The sequence below is a fragment of the Apis cerana genome, linkage group LG5 (genome assembly GCF_029169275.1).
Source record: "Apis cerana isolate GH-2021 linkage group LG5, AcerK_1.0, whole genome shotgun sequence".
In the NCBI taxonomy this organism is placed as follows: domain Eukaryota; kingdom Metazoa; phylum Arthropoda; class Insecta; order Hymenoptera; family Apidae; genus Apis; species Apis cerana.
This window is the reverse complement of record NC_083856.1, coordinates 4,760,348-4,786,519: the sequence shown is the minus strand read 5'-3', so window position 1 is coordinate 4,786,519 and position 26,172 is coordinate 4,760,348. Positions and strand designations below refer to the sequence as shown.

Sequence of the window (26,172 nt, the reverse complement as noted above, 5' to 3'; positions counted from 1 at the left end):
TTCTGGGTTTGATTGCAGGGCTTGTTTGCGAGAATTACCTTCCGCGAGCCATTATTCGTCGGCGGACCTGGAAACACAACCGGCCTCGAGCGACTTCCGGTGAGGACCGGATTTAAGGGTTGCGTCCGGCATCTGGAAGCCAATGAACACCGTTATCGCTTCCCTCTCGCGCCACAGGGGGATGCTGCGAACGGTTTCGACGTGGGTGAGTACAATTGATTAAATTGTTTTTTCCGGATCTGGAAAAAATATTGTGATTTATTAATTGTGGAATTAATTGTGATAATAATTTTCGTGACGATAACTTTGAGTAAAGGAGAGAACTGAATTTTGGAAATTGAAAATTAAAAGGATTTTTGTATGAAATTTTAGGAAATTGAAACTTGTTACTTGGTATAATTATATTTGATGTATCAAGGAAAAGTAAATTTTGGGAAGGATTTCTCATTTTGAAGTGAATGTTAAAAGCGGTGCTTGTTCTTTGTTGGAGAGAAACGAATTTACAGCTACAAGGGAGATCCGGGTTCTTTTCTAAACTTTTGTTCGAAACAGTAACTCTATGCAGATTTTAATTTTCTCTCTTTTTAAGAGTAAAGTAACACACTTCTTTAATTACGTGTTGCAAACATGAAAAATGCATGGAAACTCTGATAAGTAAACATCGATTCCTCGCACCTCCACAGATTCCTAACACAAGCAAAACCATTGGTCAAGACGAAAAACGTCGATTAAACTTTCCACGTTTTCTTATCTCGATTCGCGTTGAAACGGTGTGAGTGAGAGCCGGTCTATCGACTGTCAAATCTCCATTGAACCCCTTCGAGGAAATGCGCGTAATCCCCTGAAAATGTAATCTCATAGAAGATAAGTTGTAAGAGCGTTTCTAGATTTCCAAGAGGCCGATAAACGTTCGACCACTCTCCACGTCTCTCTCGAACGAGGATAGTGCAGAATGCATCAAAGGATCAAATTCCTCGGGACCATTTTTTGGTCGTGGACCAGTGGTCCACTGGTTTAAATTCCTTGCAAACCTTGGAACGTGGGGTGTCGTTGAAAAACGAATCAAAGGGAGAGAGGATTCTTGAGGATGATATCAAAGCAAATCGTTTCGACGACGTTTTCTCCATTCGTTTTGTGAACACTCTTGGAAAATATTCTTTTATACTTTATTTCTCGTGTGTCTAGTTGAAGAAACGTGGAAGTGATTGATGAATTTCTTATTCCAATATTTGTTTTTATAAGTATTTTAATAAAGATAATTGTTACATATATCTTATATTTTTTTAATTTCCTTTTTTCGTTTGTAAGATTCGAGAGTAAGAATTAAGATTTTATTAAAAATTCGTATATAAATTTTTCTCTTTTTATATATATATTAAATCTTTCGTATTTGGTAAAATTTCAACAGAATTCTTTCCGATATTTAATATAATTCTCTCGACACATTGGTCAGGAATCAATGATGTAACGTGTAAAATAAAACGTGACAAGCTGAAATCACTTTATCATATTGATTCGCGGTCATTCGTGATTCGAGTAATAATCATAACGATAAAATACCACAATCCATAATTAGGAACGCTGAAGTTACATTTTGTTTGGATGGAGAGAGCCGCACGATATCGGGTGCTCGAATTAACCTCTATATCGGCGAACACACAACAGGTGTCATATGAATTTAGTTAGAAAATCCTCCAACGCACGCCGTATAGGATCCTCTGATTTAGTGGAAAATGTATTCTCGTTCATTTCTCTTTTTTTCCCCCCTAAATATCAATAGCAATTGAATTTTTAAAAAATGAAAAAATGAAATACATTTAGACGAATCATGGATTATAAAATATTCGAAACTTGTGAAACGAAACGAGTTGATTAATAAATAATCAAACAGAGATCCGATTAAACGCGAATCGATATGGACAATTTCTGATAGTGCAACACGACATTATTTCGATAATAAATTAGAGATACGATATTAACGAGTTTTAGAAGTGCGGGGTGGATTCAAAGTTGAGAGTATTGGGTTTCATTAGACTCGAAATCAACTGAATCATATCCCAAAGGTATTAAATTCTATGGAGTTTGAATCGATAATATCAAATCTTATTGCAGATCCAATTGAACGTTAAAATTCTTCTATATCTCGAAATCAGTGATATTTCCAAAATTCTATACTAACTATTCAAAATCAATAAATATCATTCTTATATTATAATTCCATGAAACTTTAGCATAGTATCGATGAATTTGAATTGAAGAAATAGATAAAAAAGAATCGTATTTCCCAAAGCGTATTTTAAATCAAAATAAAAAATATATTGATAAAATGATTTCAAATTATTTGTATTTATAATTTTAAACGAGGCTAATTTGATCAATCAAATGAATTCCTGATTTAAACGTTGATCGAACTATTGATTCATATATTACATTTTTATTCATATTTCATTCATTCTCTATACTTTTACTATCAATTCTCTATTCATCCGATAAATTAAAATAGATTAAAATATATCTCATTTTTAATTCATTTAAAAAAATTCGACTGCACCAAGTTTAGTTCATAAATCACGACAAATACCGAAGAATAAATGATCGAATTTCTTCGTTCCTTGAGGATCATTAATTAACGTAACACCGGAGAAAATCGCAGAGAATTCATTTGAGTGAAATTCCAATGCCAAGAGTGTGTTTTCTGTTTCTTAATTAAGTTAACGACGAAAATCGAGAGAGAGGGAGAGAGAGAATCCAGAATCGAGGGAATGGTGATGTAAATCGAGAGCTACGCGTTAATTATCAAGTGTTAATCAATTATCCACCGCGGTATCGAGATTCCTTCGACAACGAGGGCCATAAATGACCTGTCACCGCCATCGTTTTTATCACGTGTGATATGAACCTGAATTATACGAGACTACATCGTCATGAGAGAATAATTAATTGATGATTATCGTATCTGTTAGAGGTAAAGGCTGAATATTTAATTCTATTCTCTTTGTACGCTCTGAATATACTTGATTATTTTTGATTAGAATTTAATTGTAATATTTTGTATTAGAATAGATTCATATAGGAAATATAATTTATATTGTCAAGTTAAAAGGATTTGCATTGATTTTATTTTTTTCACTGATTAATAAAATTATCGTGATCAAACAAAGCAATTTTATATTTAGAATCGATGATATTAATTTTATACAATGTTTTTTTGTCAATCACGTAAAGTAACAGATATTATTTCGAATGATTGATCTATAATTAATCTATAATTAATACATCCTTTTCTGCATAATTGAATCTCAACATAAGAAATTCAGCGAAAAAAAACAAGGTTTGAATGAAAGTGAAACGAGCACCACTTAAGAATGGAAAATCAGAGAAAAGGGAGTTTTTAAAAATATATAAAAAAAAAACTCGTCGTCATGGAAACGACGAAAAATCGATAATATAGTAAAAATAAAGATGTACGATATTCCAATCCCATAAAGATGATCTCGCGAAAGAACAAAAGTTTCTTTGATATAAACTTCATCTCCTTGATCGAATTGCCTACACACCGAAATATAATTCAAGAAATAATAAAGGGAAACTTGATTCGATAGATAACAATGAATGAGTTAGACGATTTTTAGGGATAAGTAGGAAGATGAGGAATCGAGATTATTCGGTCGAGAAACCGTGCAAATCGAAGTTTCCCAATTTGCGAAGCGTTATTCTCGTTTTCACCCTCTTTCCTCGTTCGTTTTTCCTTCTCTCTTTCTTTTTCTCTTCTTGCCTCCACCCCCTCGAGGAAATTCCCTATGCATTAGTAAGTATAAACGAATGAAGTTCGAAACGTAAACGCAATAAGTTATCGAGGAGAATGGAAGGAATATTCGTGAAATTTTAAACGGATGAGAGTGGATAAAAAGAAATGAAGAATAAGGAAATAGTTTCGTACAATTTCATTCTGAAATTTCTGATACACCTAGTCTGTATATGATTCTGTTTCGATTTATTTACCTGAACGAGAAACTGGAATCTGAATGGAGAACTGTTCATCAGTTATACGATGTGGTTTGTTTTGTTTCGTTTTTAATCCAAGGATGATTAAACGAAAGGGGTAATAGAAAAATTTGAGTGAAATTAAAATTGCAATATCTGTGGTATGGTTTTATACAAAAAAAAAAGATAAAAAAAGATAAAAAAAAAAAAGATAGAAAAAGGATTATATCCATTTTCAATAGATATCTATCTATTAATTTGATATGGCTTTGCACAGAAAGATTGAAAAATTTTAGAAACATATCCATTTTCAATAGATGTATATCTATCGATTTAGAATATATCTGAATTATAGAAAAGAAAAAACATTTTCAGTTATTCAAATAAATATTTGAAAAATTTTGTTCTTTGATTGATAAAAATTTAATATTTAATATTAGAATATAAAATCTAGTTAAAAAAGAAAAAAATTCCAATCATTTTTGAAAAAAATGCATAATACATAGTGATTTGTTTCTTCCTTTCTTTCTTTTTTCTTTTTTTTTTTAATATTAGTTTTTACATCCAACGATTAAAAAATAGAAAGGAAAAAATTCACGAAAGGAAATTTTTATCAAAGGATTTTTTTCAACGTTGATAACAATTCAATACGTAAAAATGAAATGCTTAAAATATTTTTAAAGGACAAACAAAAATTCGGCATTGTTAAAAGCGAGATATTTATTCGGGAAAAATAACTCTCTCTTCCGAAAAACGTTCCCTTCATTATGGCGACCGCTTTTCCTTGTAGTACCGTTACGTATTCATCGAGGCAACTCGTTTCTTTGACAAAGAAATTTCCCTCTTCACTGCAATTTTTCGAATGTATACCTTTTACCGTTTTCATGGTATCGCATCATTGATCTCGAGTCACCGAGTTTGAGAAGTTCCTCTGAACAATTCCTCTTTCCCCTCCCCCTTTTCTTCAGGAAATCCTCGACGCGAAAGTTCCTAGACGTTATTAAGCAAAGTTGTAATCGAGATAAAAAAAAAATTCTCGGGAAAGAGGAAGAGAGAGAGGGAGAGATAAAATCACCATATCCGACTAGATAACTGAATAGGAAAAAATTCGTGATAGTATAAATCTAATTTGCTTTGAGAGGTAACAAAGGAGGGAATAAAAAACGAATTGAAATCTAAAATGAAAATAAGCACATCGCATTAAAGAACATGGAAATTCTTTGGCAATCTTCGTACGTGATCCGTATACTGTTGAATCAATAAATGAATCATGTATCGTGTACATTAATGAAAAATGAACAGTACTTTTCTCAAAATTTTTAACAATTGTAAAAATAAAACGTTCTACCTACTTTTTGTATTCTCAAATTAATTTAATATCTACATATTATATATCAAAAAAAAAAACGGTATTATTTATCGAAGAAAAATAAAACAATCAATATCAATGAAGAATAAAGGAAGAAAGGACATAAAATCAGAACGAAATTTTCCTCCACGTCATTCGCACGGTTTCATCGTTTCCGTTATCGATAGTTACGAATACCACGCATTCATCATCAGAAGAACAAGAGAGAAAACTCGTCGAGGAAGTTGTCAGTTCCCGTTATTAAGCGGAATCGGGAAGAACAAAAGAGAAACGGGGAGAAAGAGTAAAGTCTATCGAAGAATTCTCGGTAGATCTCGATTTAAGCCAGATTCACGAGGGATCCGCGTGAGTTGACGACCCGATATAAAGAATGGAGCAGGAAGTAGCCTTCGAAAGGCGGTTCGAGGACCGTGGCTTCCTCTCTCTCTCTCTTTCTCGTTCAGTTCATATCGATCCCGCCATCTTAAGGTGGAACGAATTGAAGAGGAGACAGCTTTAAGGTCAGAAACATAAGTTTAATTCCTGGAAAATCGGAGATTATTTCGAGAAACACGTAGAAATGGAATATATATCGGGCAATTTTAATTTGTTGTTGCAGCTCACGTGGATTTTCAATTTTTATTTCGAGATAGATCGTTCCTCGTGAGGATTCCGTAATTTCAATATATCGTAGTAATAAAATATCGAACTTTACAATCGCCTATAAAAATTGCTTCCTCAATTATTCGTCAAGTTCGAATTTCCGAACAAAGATCCTACATTTTGCGTTCACCTCCATAAAATATTCCATGCGTTCCCATATTCGTGCTTTATTTATTCATATCTAAATTGCGTCACTCGACTCGAGGGAACAGAAGCGCAACAAACGCGTCCACGATTAATATTACCACGTCGATATTTCTCCGGTCGAGGAATCGGCACACGTAGCGGCGATCGATTTTTCGAAACTCTTCGCGGCCCAATCCCAAGTCTCCCGATAGGGAAAAGAAAACAAAAGAGGAGGAGAAGAACAGGGAAGGGGAAAAAAGACGGAAAAAGAAAAGCCTCTTTCATTCGTCTGAAATTTCCGATAGAGTCGTCGAACGAGCGCGGCGGAAGATAATTTCGCAGACATCTCACCGATTTCCGGCTCCTCACCGCCGTCGATACGCGCGGAACGAAGAGAGCAGAAAAGGAGAGCCTTCGTATTTTCGTCAAATATTTACACCGACGATACTGTCGACGGGTACACGAAGCCAGAACCCCCCCTCCATCCCCCCATATTTTTCGATCGCGCGTATAATAATGCAGGCCGAGGCATCCACGTCGATTTTATCGAAAGATTTCTCGGTGTACGTGATTCCATACATTTGTCGTATCATCCACGTTGACAGAGCTGATCGCGTGCTTCATTGATCCGTCTGATTTATTGTCGTTTCAGAGGAATGCACGGCGGACAGATGCAGCAAGGTACCCTGTTCCCATGGCGGGAAATGCTTGACTACCGGAGGCGACACGGCTGTATGTCTCTGCCCCCTCGGATACACCGGCGACTTGTGCGAGACCAGGGTCGATTTGCAGGTAAATGTTATTAAATGATGCGTTAAAGGGATGGACGATGCATGGGATATTTTAGTGTGAGATTAAAAACGTAGAAATCTATTAGCATTGAAGTCAGTTGATAACACGCTGATATATTGAATGAATTTTTAAAGAGTAATCGATAGATAGATTCGTGCAAAGATATCAATTATCCATTTGCAAAGCTCCGATTTCTTATCAAAATGTTCGTAAAATCAATATTCCAATTTTTCTTGTGCTATGTATATGTAATCATATAATGAATATCAACGAATGAATATCAGTTTCTACGTGAAACATTTTATTTATTATGACGCATTTTCAATATGACAAAGAAATCCCCGATTTCATCACTCATTTATTAACAATGGAAATTTAAAAATGGCAATTTTAATATATATGGTTTTTCAAAAGAAGAAAAATTTCGATAGAAACCTGCACAACGACAAGAGATAAAGATCGAGTAAACTTTTGACAATCCCCCCAATTTATTGAATTAAATTAAATAATCCATCTTCCTCGAATATATCATTTCATCTCAAAATTTTCCCAATTTTTTAAATCGATTTATCCTCTCTCGGTTCCAGAATGTCGAAAAAAAAAAAAACAAGAAAAAACGAAAAAAGGAAATCGAATCCGAAAATTGTTTAACCATGGGAATTACCATTTTTCAAGAACGCCAGTAACAGTATCGCGAGATATCAAACGCGGTAGCATTGAGTGAAATTACAGTATCGTAAATTTCAATGGTAACTCGTTTCCCTTCTCGTATGTCGAAGCCACGAACGATTAACTGTTACGGGCCGCGATTTCAAATACGGCTGAAACGCTACCGATTAATTAAATCTTGGCCAGGCTCACGCTCCCGTGCCCCGTAAACTTTGCATTTAATCCTTTATCGTGGCGCGAACCTGCGGTCACGTCGTCCGCGTGCTTTTGAAGTAACCGCCGATAACCTCTCTCTCAAAAAATTCCATTGAAACGCGTGGAATAAAAGGGAAATGGTAATCGAGATCCGCGTTTCTGTTTGATTTTCGTACGCTATTTTGTTTATCCTGATTATTCATATCGGCCGTATCGTTCCTTTGTTCACCTCGTCATAATTAATATAATTTTTACGGGCAATTCTTTTATGTAGTTGATTATAAAGCAAAATTATGGAGATTGAAATTAAATTTAAAAAAAAAAAATATGATTTATACAAGAGACAACAACAAAAGAGATAATTATACTCGTTTGCATTATTTATCGCGAGAGTTCGTTATAGAAATATTCCGTGCGTTTGATAATTTATAGTTTTCCATCTATTAAACGTACGTCGGATTGGCAAGATTCTTTTCGTGATCGCGTTAATTGTTATCAATCGTTTTAATCCTGCCATTTCATAAATTATAATATACGTTAAATATCTTGGAAAAAATATCATATTCGATAATAAAAGATGGTTTAATCCCATCGGAATATATTCCTAAGTACGATCAATGAAAATCTCTCTTGGAGAGATCGTCTCTAAAATACGAGGAACGATTATGTAAAACCGTGAAAGAGACCGTGGAGAAATCGCGGTGGTATCGGCCTCGATAGTAAATCGTGTGCAAAGTATCACGGTTAATTACATCTTGCGCGGAATACTAAGGCTTGGAACAGCCTGCTGCTCGATTTCGAGCGAAACGACCAGATCCGGGATATTTTCTACCGAATTAAACGGAAACGCGTTCTTTTTTTCTTTTTTTTTTTTCTTCGCTCGAATCGAAATTTTCGACAGAAATTTGCCTCCCCTGTTTCCTTTTTTTTCCCCTCTCCCTCCCCCGTTTTTTTCCACCCCTTGTTCCTTTATGATCGCCGTTTCCACGCTGAAAAGTTGGAAAGGGAACCGAGAATAATACCGATCAATTTGTCCTCTCGTCCGCAGACTGCCACTTTGCGTGTGCACACACGTGTGCATCGAAATACACGTAGGATTATACGTACGAGTATATACGTATCCGCGTGTATCGATTATAACAATGGCGGAAGCATTAAAGCGGGTCCGTAAACGCGTCGAGTTGCATCTGATAAAATTACTATCGGGTTGTCGGTCGCTATTACTTCCGAAACGCTTGAGCAGTAATTTTAGCATCAACAGATGGATACATGGATAAAATTGGATATTAGTTTCATTTTGTTCCGTTCGTACTTTATTTATCGAGAATTTATTATTTTCTATCCATTTATGATTATTCATCGATTGAACGAAAATTTAATCATTATTTTAATATTTTATAGTTTTCTATTTATTCTCATTCTTTTTATCGACTACGTCAAGAATATTTTCTTAAAAATTTCATCTTCAATTCTTCTTATTTTATCCAACACTTTTTCGTTGTTTCACTCGTTATTCACCATCATAAATCATAAAAATTTCGCTTATCTCCATCTTTATTCTCATTTTAGTGTTCCTTCTTCAACGAGCATCGTGAAAGATAAGGAAATTTCTGGTTTTGACAACGTAGTTGCTAAAGGAAAACAGAATTCGCTTTTTACGAAATAGCGAATATTTTATATGCAAAAATATATCAATTGTGAAATGTCAAGTATAAAATATTGTGGATAATTTTCTATAAATTATAATTTTCTCAGATTTAATTAATCAATATCATCCATTAAATTTTGTTACTTGTAATCAATCAATTATTAAACAACATGAAATTCGTTGTAATTGAATGTTAACTAGATTACAAATTGAACGTTAACAAAGTTTGTAATAGACACATCACAACTTCATTTATATCCATTATTCATTTCTTTCATAAAATTCTATTAAACTTGGAAAAAATAAATTCAACTCAAAAAGTAACGAACATCTATATTCGCATAAAATAAATTCTCTCTCTTTCTTCTTCCATTAATTATATTTCTATCTTTCGAATAATATTAAGCAATATTTAAGCATCATAAGCAATCAAGATCAAATTCCACACATCCCTGTATAACTCTTCATAACTCCACATTTCATACACTTTTTTCACACGAATTTTCATATTCCACATTTTCACATTCCTCCATAATCCCTCCACCATTCGTTCTCACAATTAACCCGCGTGAAAGAGAAAAACCCAGGAGAAAAAATTTCATCCCTCCTTGCCCATAATCGTGTTATACCCCTGGCAAGCGAGTTTCTTTTTATCGACGTCTTCATCCCAAGAAGAAGGTAAATTTCACGTGAACATCTTTTCGTGTTCCCTGGTCTCGTTATAGCGGCGTGTTCGGGTACATTTCTTCGAATCCGTGGCAAAGCGAGGCGTGGGCGCGCCGATGGGATTTACGATGGGGTGTGTAACGATGGTGCAACGTTTAATTTACTGTATCCTACACTGCGAACCTTCTTCCTGTTCAGTAACCACGTCATTTCGAAAATTGACACGGAGAGATAACGGGGAAAACGATGGGGGGGCTTGGACCGATGGGAAATAACATCGTCGGCTGACTTCGACGGTTGGAAGCCTTGATTTTTTCCGTCCATCGAACGATTTACACGTTGTTTTTCCTTACTTCGCGGTTTTCACTATAAAGAAAATGATAAAGGTTAATCCATGAACGTTTCTCGAAAATTTTCTTTGGAAAGTGAATGATTTTTATCCGATGGAAGTAGAAAAATTTAGGCAGGTTCGAGGTTCATTGAGAAATTATTTGGTAATGGATTTTAAGTCTTTTGAAATATTAAAAAAATCTTTTTTCCCTTTGTAAATAAATTTTTGTTTGGATAAATATTTATCGTCCAAGAACACTATAATAATTCGGCGAATGAAATTTTAAAATCTGACTTGCGAAATCATAATTGTTCATTGAAAAACTTCTTCCGGTGTTGACTAATAAATAAATTTAAATTATGAAATTAATTTTGTTCATTTTTAAATTTTTTTCGATTTTGTGATATATGACAGCGTATTTAAAAAGATTATTCTTGGATAAATGAATCACTAAATTTAAATAGTGGCAAGTCAAATAACGTGCCAACTCGATTTTCTCAGCTAACAAGTTAACGAAATTACCTGTTGCAGTCTGTTCATAGTCAATTAACTGTTACTTAATCTTCATCTCCATTTAAGTCTATCTTGTCCTTTATCTTTTCCTCTACGTTCTTCTTATCTATTATCTCATTATAACACGTAAATATACTTCTCTTCACAAATTGCTATGACACTTGCTACTTTTTAAAATAGGTAAATTTCTTTTATTTTATCATTAAACTTTCATTCATTCAAGGCAAATAAAAATTCATGACTCGTAAGAAAACTTATCACATTAGCTGCAAGATGATCAAGCTTTTCAAAAGATGATCATTTAATTTTTTTTAGCAACGTCAATTTCTTCACAATTTGTTCACAGATTTACAATATCATTGTAATTGTTAAAATTAAGAAATTAAAACACTCGGAGATAAACGAAGCTCGATAAATAAAGAAGAAAGGATCATTTTCTTAACCATTTACATCCCTTTTTCCCTTCCATTTACAAGAAAAACAACGATTCTCTCTGAAAGGATCAGATTCTTGGGGAAAGATCTCCTCCAGGGTTGAAAGTCCGTGAAATAACCGTTACGAATGAATTGTCTGGTTACAGGTACCTTCGTTCAATGGATCCTCTTATCTGCGTTACCCTGGATTGGCCGACACGTCGCTATCCTGGCTGGAATTGGCTGTCACGTTGAAACCAACTGTCGCAGATGGAGTTATACTTTACAATGGCCATCACAGCGACGCCACCGGCGATTTCATCGCGTTGTACCTGTCGTCCGGCCATGTTCAGTTTACCTTTGACCTGGGAACAGGGCCAGCCAGTTTGAGGTGAGCTCTCCGAAGAGTGAAATCTTATTCCAACGTTCACATACGAACCTTAATTCGAATCCGAATTTCATTTATTTCACTCGAATGAAATTTCTAACGAAAATTTAAATTAGAATAGATCGAACTTTCTGACCGATTGAATTTTTACATAAACTTGATCTCTTATTACGTATTTTGGCGAGGGAAATTGTCGATGGATTAATTTTTTTAAAATTATTATGCGGATGGAATTGTTGGTTGAAACAAGTCTGTCACAAAACCAATGAATAATAAAGCCAGACGATTAAACTGTTTCAGCTTGAAAACAAAAAATGCAACAGTTGTGTACGGGCTTTGTGATATATTGAAGCAATTAATAAAAACACGATACACGCGTCAATAGAAATGTTAACGGGGAAACATCCGCGTGATTTACGAAGTTCAACAGAAAGAATCAGCCCTTTATCGTTTATCTTTTTCTATTCGGGAAAAACTCAGATTCAGAATTCTGACAATCGATTATATACGAACATATAAATACATATAGATACACACGTGTGTACGAACCGTTCCTTTCAATTTCCTCCGCAATTCCTTTCAATCCCAACTGTGTCTAATTGATCGTTTTCATGCTTGCCTCTCATCGAACGTTTTCAACGGATGAACGGATATTGTAATTTTATCGGGGACTGGTGCACGAGGTGAAAAAGGGAAGTGGGTCGGCCAGTTATGGATGCCTCGTTCCCGCTTGATTGGATGGGGAAGCGTGTTTTAATTTGTTGAAGGCGGTGGCTTGATTTGTGGTTGAAGTAGTGGCGAGTTAATAGACTTTCCAGGAAATAAATTTAGGTCTTTGTTCTAGTAGGTCTTTTTCTTCTTCTATTAAACATGTTAAACATGTTCAAGGATCTCTTTTTTGCAACAGTTATTATTAAACTTCTGATTATCATTTTCTTATTCTATCTGATGATAATCTTGGTCTATTTGTCTATTCGCTTAATTTGTTAATTTATTCTATTAGTCTGTCCACGACATTTATTCTATTTATTTGGCTATTTTATTGTCTATCTTATTGTTTGTCTCACTATTTATTTGTCCACTATTTATGTGAGGAGGCACAAGTACTAGATACTGGGTATTTGTTTTTAGTACCTGAAAATTAGAAACAATTAGTATGATATTGTTTGAGGAAAATATTAGTAATTAACGAGCTGTTTTATTTATACTCTTTATTTCTATCTAAACTATTTTTCACGAATAATTACTTTCTTCGTTATTTCTTATACCTGGAATAAAACCATCATTTATTTCCATCCATTTTCAACCGACTTCCAACGCAATTAAAATATTCAAGCTTCCGTTCCCCCATTTCTCTTAATCTCCTCCAGTTCCTCGATTCGAATCTATATCTCCCGAATAGTCCAGTGTGACCAATCAAAGTCGATCGAGCAGCGACGAGTGAAAAAAAACTTGAAATACATAAGAAAAATAAGAAAAAAAAATAAATAAAGTATCATACGTACATGATTATTTCCTTCGTTCGTACATGAACGAATGATTATCTGTCGCTTGTAACGTAGCTATATAACGAATTTATGCGCAATGAGATCGATTAACCAAGCTCGATGCTGGTGTCGAAAGAATCGACCGATCGTTTAATCCGCCCTATCATCGGCTAACGATGTATCGATGTCGATCGGCCTCATCGCGAATTAAACCTCTGAATATTCATGATGGAAAATCAGTGCTCGCAAACACGCCCTTCCATGGATCAGAGATTCTAATCAGGTCCCGGTTAGCTTATCATTTTTGTTGTTTCCGTTAACTTGGAATTAACTCTCTTACCCTGATGGAAAATCCTTAAGCGAGATCAGGAGGATTGAATTGGAAATGATTTAGAATATTCTCTTATTGGATATTCTACGTGTACATAATGCGAAGAGGGTTCAAAGGAGGATAGTTATAGAAGGATTTAATTTTGTATTCGTATAAAAAAGTTTTTATTTTACAATGAAGAAAATGTATATACGTGATTCTTTCAATATCGTAATAGAGAAGTTTATATATCTCGAAAATAAGGATGGGATAGAAAATATTGCAGATTTTAATTAATTTTATTAAAAAAATATATACATAATGTAAAATATTCATATACTGAAATTTCATTAAAAATTGAACTGTCATAACGATTCCGCGCGTACATCGACAAATACAATGGACAGCTTTCATTTTGCAAGCATTTCGACAATTAAATTATAATATATAATAACAGAACGTTGTTTCTCGTCGATACAATGACGATGGATATGGAAATTCGAGATTCTACCCAACGGAAAAATATTTCCCCCGTTAATTAATCCCGATTCATTTAACCGAATACACGGCTCGGCCATGTGTTTTTACATTGATTCGCGAAAATCAAACATCATTCTGTTTCACGGAGGCAAACGGACGAGTGTTTACCTGCTTTATGAAACCGATCGATAAATAAGTTTTTTTTTTTTTTTTCTTTTTTTATTTGCTGTCGACAACGTTTCGTCTCGACGAAATAATATCCGTAGGCAAACTTCATTTGTTGTGGCCAAGCTGGATAAATCTTGAAGCCATTATTTCTTTACTACTCTATAACGTGCGAATCCAAAATCCTCTCTCTCGATATTAATCAGCCATCGATATTAATCAATCGGATACAAAATTTTGGTTTTTTTTGTTTACCAATTTGCAAAATTGTTCAGAGGCGGTATTTATTCAATATATATATATATATGTATATATATAAAAGAGAAATCATGATCGATGATGTTTACGAGTTGCAAAAGCTTTTTATATTTAACGACACACGCAAACATATTTCGATCGGATTAATTGGCAAATATAAATATTCAACGACAAATATAAATATTATTAATTGTACGGTGCAAAATGGTGCAACAAGCTGCTTTAATGTTGCTCCGAAAATTAGCTTCATCCGTAAATTTTGCTTATAAATTATCAGATTTCTTCATATGTTACATGTTACGATAATATTACATTAATAAACAAAACAAAAATAGAATTTACTGCACGATTAACATTATCGTGTTAATGTTAACTCGTATCGTTTACTTGAAATCTTGAACTCTTGAATAGTGAAATTTTTCCGAATATTAATTGGATAAATTAATTATCAAATACAAATATTCGACGATGATTTATATCGTTTAATAAATTTTGTATCAGTAATGTTATCAATAATGCAAATTATTATAACATCAGCTTTATAATTAGCTATCTTAATCTAATGGCGAACGGCTCGTTATTCATCATCAATTGTCCCAAATTAATTCTCGTTAAATCTCTTTTGCCATTGTGCAAAATTGTTAAATAATACGTTTATAATGAAAGCATCAACAATGATTATAATTCACAAATCTGTCACAATATTATTCTCAAAAGAAGCGTAAGAAACTCATCGATCACACCCTCTTCAAATCCCTATATTCACGAGCACGTTGCTCTTCCGGCCATTAAGAGGCTACGCAACATTTCGATTCTTTATTTGAGAAAGAAAGTTTCCCTCCCTTTGGCTCGTGAGACGGATTTAATACGCGACTTTTCCACCCTTCACGATCCTTGATGTACCCTTCAACCATCGAAATATCATCCGTGAGCAAACTTCATTCCCATTCACGACGTTTGATCGGAATTACGGCGGTGAAACTCACCATTCTGACTAGTTTTTCCTCTTTCCGCTGAAGATTCTTCCACAGTCGTGTCACATTTTATCATGGCGACCAAGAAACGTCGGTTTCTTCCTTTCGATTTTAAGTAGCACAAAATCCTCCCCCTTTTTCTATCGAAGGATTCTTGGATCGCGAGAAGGATTTTAGTATTTAATATCGTAATATTGCATCGCATCAAAGGCCATACGTATATCAAAAAAGTGAGACGGTTTATAATATATGTTTCTTCGAATATAGTCTCTGGAAAATTAATAATCCATGGATGATCTAAATCATTATATTTATTCCTTATACATTCTATATCACGTATAGTTTCTAATTTTTTTATTAACAAATTGATTATTACTACCATTAATCATCCGTACCAATCCTCCTTTCCTATTAAAGATGTTCGTACTCGAATAACTTTGACAATTGACCATTGGCAAAGCCAACTGAACATGCATGCGCAATTTGTAATGCGTGTACGTTAACAAGCAAAGAAAAGGGAAAATTCTACATCGAAAGACACGTTTCATTCCCGTCACCATAGCGTGTTAATGGTATTCAAACGATTCACAATTGCAGAAGCGAGAATCCTGTTCGTCTGGGAGAGTGGGTGGAGGTTCGGGTGTCGAGAACCGGACGTTTGGCCTCGCTCGAAGTCGAGGACGACCCCCCGCAGGAAATCCTAGCCCCGGGCGCTTTCACACAACTGTCGTTGCCGTTAAATCTTTACTTGGGCGGCGCGCCATCCACTGACATGTACTCCCCGAAGATGAAAACGACCGCCAGCTTCGTGGGATGCGTTCAGACGGTCATTTTGAATCGTCGCGAGGTAAGAAACTTTGCCGGCACGCGCTCTTATATGGGCAAAAGCCTTCCAAGATGCATTTAGAAAATTGGAATTCTGCGGGAGTAATAAATGTTATTAGATAAGGAGCAGGCCGGGAAGATGTGAAGTATTACGAAATACCTTGATCATTATGGAACGTTTCTTCGTAAAAATAAATAATGAATTTCTTTTTTTTTTTTTTTTGTTAGGGTCTCGCGTACCAACTTTGGCATCGTGTTTTGCCATTAAAAATAATGGAAATACGGCACGTTAATAAAGGTTAAAAGCTCTATTAAGTCACATCATGCAAGATATTATACGTCGCTTCCCTTTATTTATTAATTTATTTCCTCGTTTCTTCTTCCACCTTTTTTTTCCTTTCCTCCTAACTAAAATGAGAAATCACCATTCCTCCTCTCTCATCTCTTTCCTTCCCTCCTTTTTTATCATCCTTTTTTCTCCATTTTTATCACTCTTTTCCTCTTCTCTATAATATCTCTCTCCCTCTCTCTCTGCTTCCCATATTGATCACCCTATCTACCTTTTTTATCTAACCTTTTTTCCCTACTTTCTCATATATCTTCTTTATCTCTTCCTTACCGTTCTCCTTTCCATTCTCATCTTTATCGAACACTTTTCCCTTCTCCTCGTTTTTTCTTTTAATTGATTTTCCCGCGAAATTTAAATAACTCATAAATTCATGAATATATTCTACGTCGATGTTGGCACGTAACTGTATGTCCAACTCGAACCAAATTGTTCTAGAATGGATAATTATTGAATTAATATACAACTTAAATAGATTTTCTAAAGATTATCATTATGGAATTAGAATGTAAACGGTTAAACAATTTTGGTATAAACGAGAAATGCAATTAGATATCATGAAAGTTGTTTAGGAAATAGCATAGTCAGAAATTGTATGGGATAAGTGGCGTGGAAGAGAGTTTGATCACTGGACTGGTCAGTAAAACAGGTCAATGCTGATGCGGCGAGGAAGTAGTAGTGGTCTCCCTGACTAGACAAGTGGTATAAGCTAGAAATTGGTCAGGAAAGTAGAATGGACAAGTGGTACAATAGTGCTGTGTGTGTAGCTATAGAATAAGTAGCATAGGTCTACGTATATATAGTCATTGCACAAGTTGTATAAGTCCTAAGTGCACAGCTATTGGAGCTAGTAATATAGGTCTACGTTCCTAACCATTAAGCGATTATAGGTCTGTGTGTACGATCATTCTCGATTCCTCTTTAAACATTCGTGTTTAAAACAGAGAATTAAAAATATACATAATCGTTTCAGAATACTTTCTCAAACCTTTTCACTTCTACATCTGGTAGTCTTCATCTGAAATTCCAATCATAAAATTAATTATGAAATTCTTATAATAATTGTAATAATCTTGTAATTGAAAAATACAGGTCTGCGTACAACACCATTGCATAATCAATACAGATAGTACAAATCCATAGATTTTCTAGACTTTTCGAGATGATCATTAGCACGGGATCGTCATTATTCCCACAGGTTTGGTCGATCGTGGTTGCGGTCAAACTGCGGCTCGTCCACGTTCGGGGGATCATTCGTCGTGACAAGCTGTCGCGGCCGTGTTAATCGTCATTAACAAAGCGATTACGTTTGCACAGATCGGAATCCTCGCCGAGGCTTTGGGCGGGGTGAACGTGGGCAATTGCGGACACGCGTGCGAGGCGAGACCGTGCGGAGACGCGGAGTGCCGCCCGCTTCGGGACCGATTCACGTGTCGTTGTCGACCTGGCATGCCCCATCCCTGTCCAGCGCCGGACGACAACACGATTTTGGACAGCTCGCCCTCGAAAACGAACGCTGCCACGCGGTTCGAGAGATCCGTGCCCAGTTTCTCGGGCAGCGAGAGCTATCTCCACTACAACGACGCGGACACGATGAAAAGGTGGGAGAAGATGCAGTGTAAAATTCGGATTTTCGATTTCTCTTCAGTGGAACCATTTTTATCTTAATTCACGTACGAATCAAGAAGAAATCGCCTCTCGACGCAGTCTCCGTTTCAACCCTGTTTAATCCACGAAGAAAGAAGCTGCTTCTTTCTTTTTATATCGAAGGGAAATATTCGCGTCCTTCTTAACGCGAGAAAAAATTATCTGTTGCAGGATAATAAGCTACAGGGTGGACATCAATATGAGATTCAGGGCGAGCAGCAGTAGCGGGCTGCTGCTTTGGAGCGGGCGACAAGCGGATCCGCAAGAGCAAAGGGACGAGAACGACGATTTTCTAGCCCTCGGATTGGATCGTGGCTATTTGACTTTAGCTTACAATCTTGGCTCGGGCGAGGCTGTTCTGCGGTACAATTTAACGAGACTGGACGATGATCTATGGCATCGGGTCCGAGCAGTGAGGTAACACCTTTGCGAAGTTTCTCAACCGTGTATAGAAGATAGTTTTCTTTTCTTCTTCTTTTTATACGACGAAAACTTTTTAATCGAGTTCCAATGTTTTTGACGAAATCGATCGATGTTCCTTCAGGAACGAACAGTGGGCGTCGCTTGTCGTCGACAGCGGTACAGGCGTTTCCGCGTCGTCGCCTGGACAGCTCAGACAGTTGAACACTGACACGGGTCTTTATGTCGGTAAGTGAAGCATTTAAATCGATAAAAATGACTATTTGATCGCGGGTGATCTTCTTTCAATTTATCTGACATGATTGGTGATCGATTTCTTTCACTTGTTTGAACATGATTGGTTTGTTTTATTCGTTTAACCATCGTTGCGTCGATATTGTTTCGATACTTGTTTCGTTATGATCGATCCATTTTATTTGTCTTATCATTATTGATTTGTTAACTCGTAGTATTTGATTAATCGTGATTATCGTATTTATTTTATCTTAATTGATTGTGTTAGTTGTTGAATTTATTGGTTTGCTGCTTGTTTGATTATGATTGAGTTTCAAGATAATTTGAAGTGTCGCTTTTTTGCGAATTTATTAGTAAAATAAATCGCAAAAGATGATTTTTTCTTTTTCTTCGTAATTTATTCTATCAATTCTTCTTAATAAATCTCTTCTTACAATCTGTTTGCTTGTAACTCGAAACGTCAATCTGTCTTTTGAAAAATCGTCGAATACTTCAGAATATTTCGAAAGTTGTAAAAAAAAGTTCTTCGAACATTTCGGTTTGAAAATCATCAAGTATCAAAGATTAACTACTCGTAAGTTTCAACACCGTCAACTTATACATCCAGCTTTAGCTGTCCTTGAGTTATTACTGAAATTACCAAGTGGGTCATCCTCGAGAGCGCGTTACGAATTCTCGCCAACTTCCGCTAAGCTGTTGAACTCATAAAGAAACAGCTTGATACATCGCCGTACTCTCAGGAAATTTATAGAGGCGTATTCTAATTCATCAAACACGCCGTATTTACAACGTTCCATTAACTTAACAATCAAACATAGAAATCTTTCAGAATTACCCTCACCATTCCCCAAATTCATTCCTTATTATTCTTAAATTATTTTTTAAAACTTCAAAACAATTTAAATCTTCTCCAGCGCAGTTTCTTTTTTTAATTTTCACTTTATGTCAGGAAAAGAGAATTTTTCCCTTTGTTTCGATAAAATTTACACCGAACGAATGTAATAAAAATTGTCAGCCTTGAAAAAAGAGAAACTATAATAATTTCCATTTGATTCTTTTCGTATTTTTCTTAAAAAATTACAACTTTGGTAATGTTTTTGACAGGTGGCGCGCCGGATATCGTGAGGACAACGGGAGGAAGATACGCAAAGGGTATCGTGGGGTGTATCAGCGATCTGGTCCTGGACTCGGACTTCTCCGTGGCGTTGTCGTCACCGGGACAGGCCACCAACACGCACTCGTGCATCCCCTGAAAGACATCCGTGCCGTCCGACGTTAGATGGTCAGGTCCGCGTGGACCAGCGCTTAGGATATGAAAATGCGTCACGATGAATAGAAGCTGGCCAAGCCAGAGAGGATCGTTGCCCAGCGTTTAAGGCTGAACCGCGGCTGCCTTGATACGCCTTGAACGCTGATCACGTCTACGATTTATACACACCGATCATCATGGATTCATCATTTTTGTACAGACTTTCATCAACGATTAAAATTCTCCCCTTCGAAGGGAACGATAAAAGGAAAAAGAAAAAAAAAAGAAAAAGAAATGAAAAATATATATATATACATATAAAAAAAAGGAAAAGGCTAAGGAAAATACAAGAGCAAAAAAAAAAGGTGAACGAATGAGAAAAGACTATATATCGTCGCGTCGAATAATAAATAGACAGCTTACTGTAAATATTAAACGAAGGGAAATCTATCAGTCGCCTCACGATGATATTTCCATTCCGGTGACAACTTCCTGTCTGCACAAACACACCCTCGTGTCTCGTCGACTACTCGATCTCGGGACGATATCGAGAGCTTATTATATCATTCGATTATTTAAAAAAAAAGAAAGAAAAAAAAGAAGAGAAATAGAAAGAACGTTTCCAGCTTTTCCTTATTCCCTGTGGTGTTGCGTTTCGAACGCGAATCGATCCAAAACGCGAATCGAACGATGTCGAGATACACGATCCGAGTTCCTGAGAATCGTTCCTATCGCGCGTTGGACGGAAGTTGTTACGTAAGGAACGTGTGTCTAGTCACAGCCACGGACTGTCTCCGGCCGGATTAAGAACTCGATGTGCAGAGCTCGTCTCGAAGACGGCTTTATGGCCTAATAAGATAAGAAAAGTAGAGAAGAAGTAGGAGAAGAAGAATAAAGAGAAGGAAAAAGAGAGAGAGAGAGCATAACCCCTCAAAAGCGTCAATTTCTCAATTAAGCTCTCCGACCGGATGCCACGCGAGATCTTTGAATTGCGAGGCATTTTCGATCCCAGCAGATAGGAAAATATGAATATCGAGATGATTATTACAATGTGATTCGAGAAAAAAAATTCAAATCGAGGGTATCGAGGCACCTTAAATACGTCCAACCACACTTCATACGCGACAGATCGATTCTTAGATCGTTGTCTAAGATTTTCCACGTACATTTCTTTTCCACGATGGTTGCAAAATAAAGCGGTTTAGCAACAATTATTTCGTTTCTCGTTCGAGCGAGCACGCCTCGAACACTCGATAGGGAGGATTAGATGCAGAACAGAACGTTAAATCAATTACGAAAGGTACAAGAAGGACCAAAAGCAATTAACACCTTTAAACAGGGATGCAAAGGTAACTTGAATTCCCGAAGAAAATCGAGTGCTTATACACGGTGAAATTGTAATGCCTCTTTAACCAAGGGGTTATTTTAACCAAAAGGGCTAAATTTCTTCCATTCGTTAGCGCGTTTCCAATTAATTAATAAACATCTTGAACGATTGTATACCGCGGACGGAAATATCCAATGGATGAAAGCCATTGTTATATTTAGATATTTTTCGAAAAAAGAATAAAATGAAACGTGGCGAGGAGGACATAATAATTCAGAAATAATTTTCCCCGTGTATAATTAAGATTTTTCGAAATTTTCGTTGCTTTTGCATCCGCTCGACACGCACGCGAGATGAAGAGGATCGGCATCGTGCGTGCAGAGAATCTGCACGCCCGTGTTTCACAATAACCACACTATGCTTCGTAAGGTACTTCCGTAGCTGGCAGTGTACGCTCCTCGACGTTTCCGCTTAAGAAGCACCGAGCTGCACATTCTAACGGTTAAATATCTGTATAAAATGTAGCAACTTAATTACGAAGATGTCCCCGCATATTTTCTTAAATTCAAGACAAGACTTTTCCGCACGATCCCGAACGAACGGATCCAACGTTGCACAATAACCCCTTCGACATGATTGAAAACGAGAGAATAGTAAAAGGAAAATAAAAAATAAGAATTAAAAATATAATCAGAGATTCAAGTCACATTTTGTTGTCGACGATCATTAAATTTCGAGAAGAGGATTGATTGTTTTATCGATAACTCTACAGGTTGAATTGATCAGGTGCTAAATCCTGGTCCGATAATCCTCGATCAACCGTTCCTATATATCTTGCTATATTACAAGCCCTAAAGAAACAGTAGAATTGGCTTTTCCGTGCGAATCGATTTGACGGACAACGTAACAGTTCGCCAAACCGAACTTTATTTGGTAATAAAGTTTTACTTAAGAAGAAGTTATATACGTTATATCGGCAAAACGATTCAGCGCAAAACTGTGTTTGTCGATAAACGTCGAGTCTTTGTGTCGAATGGGTTGAAGGGAAGGGAGAGTCGATCGGGATCAAAAGGTCAGGTCAATACGTATACATGTCATATCTTAATAAAAAAAAAAGAAAAAAGAAAAAAAAAGGAAACCCTAAAGAGAGGAAATAAGGGTTAAGGAGATAGATGGGTATACACTTTGATTTCTCCGTTTTGCACGGGAATGATTTGAACTCAAACACATCATATAAAAGCAATCGGCTGTAGTCAATTTTGTACGGATGTTATTTTTCTTGAAATTATATAATATGAAGGAGATGGAGAAGGGAGAGACGAAAGAAATATCAAAGATGAATGGTAGTTATGTAGGGAAATATAATATAATAATAATAAACGATTATTCGTGAAGTCTAGCGATATAAAGCACGAGGTGAAAATATTTTAGCCCAGCCTCTCGGGGACACACTCTTTTACTTCGTTTCTTTTCTTACTTACTTCCTTTCCTTCCCTTCTTCCTTTTCCCTCTTTCCTTCCTTCCTTCCTTCCTTCCTTTCTTCCTTCCTTCTTTCCTTCTTTCATTTCTCTGCACAATTTTTAAACAACGTCGGTGTATGTGTCTGTGCGTATATGCGTGCGTGCGTATATGTGTGTGTGTGTGTGTGTGTGCGTATCAATCTCTGAACGATCCTCCAAGCTTCGTAATACGCTTGTATAAACTTTGTTCGTGGAGATCGTTTCGCGACGTTGCTGAAAAAAAGAAAAACAATTTTGTACAAAAAAGAGAAAATCTTGCGGCAATGAGTAAAAAACTTTTGTGCCACGTGTAGAAATTTCCATGCGTTTTGTTATTTTTTTTTTTTCTTTTTTCTTTTCTAATATTTGTGCGTCTCGCTTCCATCCTAGTATCCACGCTTGAAAACAAGGTTCCTCGACAATTTTTCACTATTAGCGTGTAACCATGCGTATTTTTCATTTCTCGATTATTATCATGATCTTTAGATCTCCTCGTTTAAATATGTTTAAAGATTTATTTCTTTTTTCCTTTTTTTTTTTTTTAATAATATCAGATAATTAAGAAACTTAAGGATTAATGTTAACATAGCATGTATAATTTGTTTTCTATCAATTTTAGTTAATTCTAATTCTTTTAATATATTATCACTTATAATTATTTCCTTTTCTATAAATTAATTCTGCGATACTTTTTGTTCTTTTCGATTATACGCGTTTTTTTCTTCTACATTCTTTCTAATTTGTAATAACTGATAATATCTGTTATTACAATATGTTTTATAAAACATGTTATGTAAATTATTTTACGTTGCCTTGCGTCTTTCTATAATGTTGCGTTTACGCAAATTTTATATATTATTTTAATGAATTTGGCCTTTATTAGGAATCATTGAGTAAATTAACTCTTAAACCGTTTTACTTGTATCGATAAATTGTAGCGTATCAGATTCTATTTATTGTACGTTGGGTGGATACATTAGATTGTTTCATAATGTTTAATATTTAAAAGTTTTAATAAACGGAACTGAAAATGAATATATTACGTTTACTATTTTCCTTTGACCAAGTGTAAGATATAATCTGTTTGATCGTGAAACGAAGAAGATTTTTGTGAGACAATCTAATGATAGAACCAGAAAAGTTTATGCTATAATGGTGTTTTCTTCGAGATATTTATATACTCAAACGTTAGTAAATTTCTTAGATAACTTTAACGAACTTATAAATCTTTGTCCCTTAATGTTATAAATCTTACGATTTTCATTGATCCTTCTAAAGAATCAAAGGGAAAAGTAAAAGTGTTTCTTTTTTCTTTTTTCCTCTCTTTCTCTCGTAATATTCTCTGTATCGTTTTGTACAATATCTGTCCCATATTTTGATATATTTATATAGAAACAAGATGCTTAAATTAATAAGTGAATAAAAAAACGTATCGTTACATAAAATTATAATGTTATATAAATATATCGTTATTTTTATCGTTCGTATCTTCATTTTTAGATCATTTCAAAGGAAATTAATATTTTATTTCTACGATAGAATACGCATACGTTGTGAAACGACCAGACGATGGTTGTATGAGTCAACAGGTCGTACAAAATGCCTGATATAATTCAATAATGAGGATTATATAGTATATTCGAATAAGGCTGAAGTGAAAATCGTACTTACATCATACTAAATTTGAATGTAAGAAGATTAAAAAAAGAAAAAAAAGAAGAAAAAAAGAAAAAAAAAAGAAGGAAAGATCGCTGGATATCACACCTCAAACAAAGCGAGAAGAAAAAGAACGCTATTATTAAAAACAAAAAAAATATCATATACATATTAATATATAATAGATATTATATTATTACTAAATATTATATTAATATATGATGCTATATATTAAATATTTCTATTATGTCCGTCTGCAAAGTCTATTAGAAGAGTCTATCCTGTCAACCTATTCTTGCGACCCATGTGGATCTCCTCGAATATATATGTATATACATATATGTAAGTGTGTGTATGCATGTATGTATGCATATAGAATGGTCGAAAATGAATTTTTCATATTTCGATGCTGCAAAAAAAAATAAAAATAAAAAAAAAAGGAGCAAAAATTGAAAGAAAGTCGTAAAAAAAAAAAAGAAAGAAAGAAAGAAAGAAAGAAAAGATGATGAAAGAAACGAGCACACAAAACGAGACGTTTGATATCGAAAGTATATTAAAAAAAAAAAAAAAAAAAAGAGGATAAACGATTCTCTCGCTCTCTCACTTTGGACAAAGAAATTACTATTCGTGTAGTATAATTTCAATGATGATTAATCGTGCGAAGGAGCTTATCGAAATCTGATCGTATCACGCAATTGCGCACAGAGAATCACTTCGTTAGGATCGTGCTATCGTGACACTTGTACATCTAGGTTTATAACTTTTTGCATCGTTGTATTTTCTCGAGAAAGGAATTATACCTTTTGTCTCATTACTTGCCATAAAAAATAATTATCAAGAACATATCTTTATAATTAATTAAATGATAATGATTCATACTGTTTAAATGTTTTTTCTTTTTGTATTATTAAAAAATAGGAAATATTTCAAGAAACAAGATTTCATTCATAAATTTTTATTGCTTTTATATTGAATAAATCCTCTCTTTTTCATTAAGATTGAAAAAAATAATTTGATTGGAATGAAAGATTGATAAAATAATTTTATTAAACGTTTGGTAAATTGTACGTTTTGTAAAATTAAATTATTTATAAAAAGGGTTAAAAAATGATTAATATTCGAATTTTCATATTGTTCTCTCAACAATTACCAAACAAAATGAAACAATTTTAAAGTTAATTTATTTATTACATCTAATGCAGCGCGATAATTTAACGAAATTGTGTATGTATATGTTGAAACACGCAGTGGTATAAATTCATATGAGCAAATGTGTGTGTCTCAGCCCATGTTGTCGAAGTATCAATAAAAAAGAGATTTTGTAAAAAAACAGATTTATTTCCCTTTTCAATTCCTACTTTTTTCTTTTATGATATTTGTTAATAAGTCGTTTGATTAATTTATTTAATTGGCAATGCCTTTTTTTTAAATATTCTTAGTCATTAAATGAATATATAAATATACTCATATATGAATATATGAAAATTTTTATATATAGATAAATATATATATTCTATTAATGAAGTAATAGTAATTATTTTAGTTGAAAATTAAATTTG

At 34.8% G+C, this 26,172-nt stretch overlaps 1 protein-coding gene across 3 annotated transcripts in view; it reads left to right on the top strand.

The window, feature by feature from the left end:
* Window positions 1–25,943, top strand: part of LOC107996592 (pikachurin-like) — a 165,329-nt gene extending 139,386 nt beyond the window's left edge. For 2 of the 3 annotated variants that reach the window (XM_017054734.3, XM_017054735.3), the window contains exons 8-15: window positions 19–205; window positions 6,774–6,913; window positions 11,516–11,739; window positions 16,008–16,257; window positions 17,899–18,182; window positions 18,400–18,645; window positions 18,773–18,876; window positions 19,987–25,943. In XM_017054734.3, coding sequence (XP_016910223.2) covers window positions 19–205; window positions 6,774–6,913; window positions 11,516–11,739; window positions 16,008–16,257; window positions 17,899–18,182; window positions 18,400–18,645; window positions 18,773–18,876; window positions 19,987–20,135 — 1,584 coding nt within the window. In that variant the 3' untranslated portion in view covers window positions 20,136–25,943. The remainder of the gene's footprint in view (window positions 1–18; window positions 206–6,773; window positions 6,914–11,515; window positions 11,740–16,007; window positions 16,258–17,898; window positions 18,183–18,399; window positions 18,646–18,772; window positions 18,877–19,986) is intronic. The other variant, XM_028666122.2, reaches the window with a different exon arrangement.
* The last annotated feature ends 229 nt before the right edge of the window (window positions 25,944–26,172 follow it).